At 31.8% G+C, this 4,224-nt stretch overlaps 1 protein-coding gene across 1 annotated transcript; it reads right to left on the bottom strand.

Annotated features, from left to right (window-relative positions):
* Positions 1-2,132: 2,132 nt before the first annotated feature.
* Positions 2,133-3,318, bottom strand: LOC123207117 (ethylene-responsive transcription factor RAP2-6-like). The gene is made up of 2 exons (XM_044624375.1): positions 3,108-3,318; positions 2,133-3,035 (listed from the first exon to the last, which is right to left on the bottom strand). The coding sequence occupies exons 1-2, from the start codon at positions 3,285-3,287 to the stop codon at positions 2,805-2,807; spliced, it is 411 nt and encodes a 136-aa protein (XP_044480310.1). The 5' UTR covers positions 3,288-3,318; the 3' UTR covers positions 2,133-2,804.
* Positions 3,319-4,224: the final 906 nt, after the last annotated feature.

Below are 4,224 nucleotides of genomic sequence, written 5' to 3'. Positions count from 1 at the left end.
TATATCATTTATGTATACAAATTACGTAAAAAATATATATATATATATATGTATAATTTTATTGTGTTATTAATTCTAAAACTCTGCATTTAGGGTTTAGTTGTTTAGTAATATTGCATTAAGGACTTTGATTGACTTGATTCTTGAATCTAACATTTCTTTCTCTAGAACTTAAAAAGCCGAAGTTAAACAATTATTATAGTTTAAGAGAATCAAACGATTTAATTGTTAGCAAGATGAGCTTCGGTGCGATAACGCTTGTGAGATGAGAAGGTTCGGGTCAAGCCAAATAATGATCCAAGCTTGAGCTTGCTTGGACTGGATCCTTGCCTAGTTAAAATTAAAATCAAACTTGTGAGAAAGCATCATTATAACAAATGTTGGGTGGAAAATAGCCACTCTCTCTCTATTAGAGATTGTACATGTTATATTAGTGTGCAAACTTTAGTTTAGTACGTTTTGAGAGTTTTTTCAAATCAAACTAAAAAAAACAATTTTGTCTGATTTGAATTACGATTTAAACCTATTAAAATTATTTATTTTAAAATATACATTATTTAATAAAATTAATTAAATTATAGTTTTAAAAAAACATAATATAAATATGTAAAATAAATATGAAATATATATAATATATATGTTAAAAAATGATAAAATAAATATGAAAAAAACAAGTTGTACACTTTATTGTTTGTTAAATTTTGTTGTCAAATAGTTATATATATGTATTTTTTTAAAATATAATTTATGGTTTTGTTCAGTTTGAAAATCACTTAAACGGTAATCCAAATTAAAAACTGTTTTTCAAAAATTTATCAATCTGAATCAAATAATTTTACAAATCAAATTATAATTTTTAAATGATTCGGTCAATTTTACAGTTTAAACAAAATTATGCAAACCTTATTAATCAACAATACCAAGCAACACACATGACACTAGGAACTTTTGCATCTCTAACCTCTTCAACGCAGAGGACATAATTTGGATCATGGTTGAACGGTTATTCCTTAGAGACGTAACAGAGGATAGCTAGATCTTTTCAATTTATAAATCGCTCAGTTGGATACAAGTTTTGTTTTCTATATATGGTATGGTTATTGAATTATTGAATATTTTCAATAAGGTTATTATGTCATCACCCTTTTAAACATCAAATTTATAATCGTCTGACACGAATTTCACATATTTAATTTTTTTAAACATGAAATAAAACAAATTTATTTAAAAAATTGCTAATTTCAATCACTACTATATCATAATTTTCAGGACAAATATCGATTTTCCTTGTGTCACTAATTGATTATTCTTTATTCTCAACAAATTGTTTCTCCGCTCCATGATGGTACCTTCTCTTCTCTTTCTTCTAAAGATTATGATGGAATTGCCCTGTGTTATTCCCCACCTTCTTTTTCTTTTCTTCATCCTTCCCCATCTCATCCTTCCCCATCTTCCCCCTCTTATTTCTCACGTTCTTTCTCTTTTTAAACTACACATCTTAGCTCGCACAAACGCAGAAGCTATTGTTGTTTCCTTTTCTGTGATTACCCGAAACAGACTCTTTGTTTGATTTTTCCTTTATTGTGCAGTTGAACTGATGTCCGTTTTTCTACTGCATTCGAACTGTTGGTTAGGCTACTATATATTGCCGAGAATAAGGAACTGGGCTTTTGAAGAAGATGGAGGAATGGAGATCAAAGAGTAAAAGACTTTTCGATTAGAACGAAATTTCACTTAAAAGGGTAAAATAATTTTCTTTCTATTGGGGAATGTCACCTTTACCATTTAAAAATTAAAAAAAATCCATGGTTCAGTTCTCTACACGTGTTAATAAGGAAAGTGAAAGTGGGGACTACTTCAATAATTCAATCGGACAAGGATAAAACAAACTTGAATTCATCGGTTTCTCTTATCCTGTGCTTGTTCTCTCCAAGTTCTCGTCTGTCTTTTCAGTCACAACCAAGTCAAAGAATCCCCTTGAAGAATGATGTTAATGTTTAAATTCAAGATCTTTATCACGAATTATCAGCCAAACAGGCAATCAATCAAGCATTTACAGAGAAATAAAGCAAGATAAACCTTCAAGAGGAGATGATGTTGCTGCATTAGCTTTCGTTGGGAGGGAGAGCCTGGGTTGTTTTTGGGTATTTTCCTTTAGACCAGTTCTTTCTTTTTGCTAATACATACATTTACTTAAAATAATAATAATAATAATAAAGCAACACAAGAGCAATATACCTGATTTAGGTTTCAAACTCGAAACCCAAGAAATAACGTTTACAAGTTATAATATACAATCAGGAATCAAATCAAGAAACTGATATTATTGATTCTACATAGGCCACGGCAAACCGGAGAACAAACGATCTCACAGGACTACAGACGATGACCTGACAGCAAGAAAACCAAAGTTTTCTCTGACAAACAATAACTAGCGCTAGGACGCAGAGAAGCCGAGAGAGCAGAGCAAGAAATAAGGGCTGGCTAATTTTATGCAGTATATGTGTCAATGGAAAGAGAAGAAGAACTGATATATTTGGGGATTAAGCCAGCCGAAATTTCCTCCCTGCCCTTCAAGCTCAAATGACGAAAAAACCCTCATTTACTCTGCCGAATGCCGTTACTTAAAGTTTAAGAGAAAATACTATATAAACAAATGGAGTAAATAAATAAATAATGCTCTTAAACTCACTAGTTCTGCACCAACTGCCCAAGTAGCAGACTCTAAGTTTCTACGGAGGTATCCAACAATCATACAAACTGTTCCATTGTTAAAGCTCTCCGCTTCCATTTCCATGGTGTCTTTAAGTGGCATTGTAGTCGGAAAACGGAAAATTAAGCTTGGTTTTAAGTCCACGCAAGTGACGGAATTCAATGGCTGCCTTATCATAAGCCCTGGCAGCAGCCTCCTTCGTCTCGAACGTGCCAAGCCACACTTTTTCTCTCCGTGATGGATCCCAAATCTCAGCTGCCCATTTGCCCGATGGCCTCTCTCTAACACCTCTGTACTTTACCATCTTCTTCTTTGTATCCTCCTCTACAACATTTCCATCCTCTTCAGTAGAGAGGAATAGATTGCAACCTAAACAGTCCCTGATTTTGCATACCTGACAAGTGTCACCATCCGGCGGCAGCGGTAACATTGTGTATAATTGTTCATGGCTGTTGATACTTTGAATGTCGCCTGTGATTACGTGCGTAAGAGTAGAAACCATGATATTGTGTTCTTTTTCGGCTCGAAGGCGTTCAGCTTCAAGTTTCAGTTTTTTGAAGGGCTGCTGCTCCATCTTCCAGTAAACAACAGATTCATGTTGGAGGCTGGAAAGAAAGATTTCAGATTCTTATAGGGAAAAGGCAAGCATCCACGTGGCTGCCAGCTGCACGCTGGTTAGACACGGAGACTGGTTGCGAGGTGGGATTTGCTGTCGTTGTTGGTCAAATGGCTTCATAAATTCGATTTCGTACGATAAATCTTTTCTTTCCTTTTTTTACCAAAGCACTATTTCGCACTCCAGATTTAACCCAATCTTAATTGCACACAAATAATAGGTTAAAAATTTAAATACCTATTCATTAATATTATTAAAATTTTAATTAAAAAAATAAAATTATTATTTTATTACTAAACTTTAAAACTCTAAAAATTTATATTATTTTTTTCTTTTCAATTTTTAAAAATTAACATTTTATCCTATTTTCAAAATTTTAAAAATTAACATTTCATCCCTAAAGTTTGTTTCCCTTCTCTAATAACCACTATTCCAACCGATAATTGGTTTTTTTATTTATCTTTTAGATCTGACCATAAAAGATTATGAAGGACAATCACTTACAACTACGAAGGACAACAAAGTGTAGCCCTTTGCTATGTAAAAAGAAACATAAAGGGCATAGCACAGCAGAGTAAGACGAGAAGAAAAAAATTGAAGTGGAAAAAAGAATAATATAAAATAGTTAATATGAATAAATTTTATTTAAATGATTAAGGGTGTAAGTGATATTAATCATATTATATATGGTTTAAATTAACAAAAATATCCATCTTTTGACATTAAAACAAACATTTAATTTGATGGATCAAATAATTTTTTTATATTCAAATGTGAGAAAATTTTGTCAACAAGGTTCGAATAGAATTAAGGGTATATATAGTCTAATTTGATATAGTTTAAGAGTTTTTTTAAAACAAACTAAAAAGATAGTTTGAAAATTTTTCAAACTAAA

Source organism: Mangifera indica, unplaced genomic scaffold (genome assembly GCF_011075055.1).
Source record: "Mangifera indica cultivar Alphonso unplaced genomic scaffold, CATAS_Mindica_2.1 Un_0060, whole genome shotgun sequence".
Lineage (NCBI taxonomy): Eukaryota > Viridiplantae > Streptophyta > Magnoliopsida > Sapindales > Anacardiaceae > Mangifera > Mangifera indica.
The sequence above is the reverse complement of the archived record's forward strand: the minus strand, read 5'-3'. Positions and strand labels throughout refer to the sequence as shown.

What these genes read in the sequence shown, in the direction of transcription:
- LOC123207117 (XM_044624375.1), bottom strand. Translation starts at nt 3,287, where the DNA reads ATGGAGCAGCAGCCCTTCAAAAAACTGAAACTTGAAGCTGAACGCCTT. An exon ending in CGGATGGTGACACTTGTCAG is followed by an intron (nt 3,036 to 3,107) that starts GTATGCAAAATC and finishes AATGTTGTAGAG; the next exon opens with GAGGATACAAAGAAGAAGAT.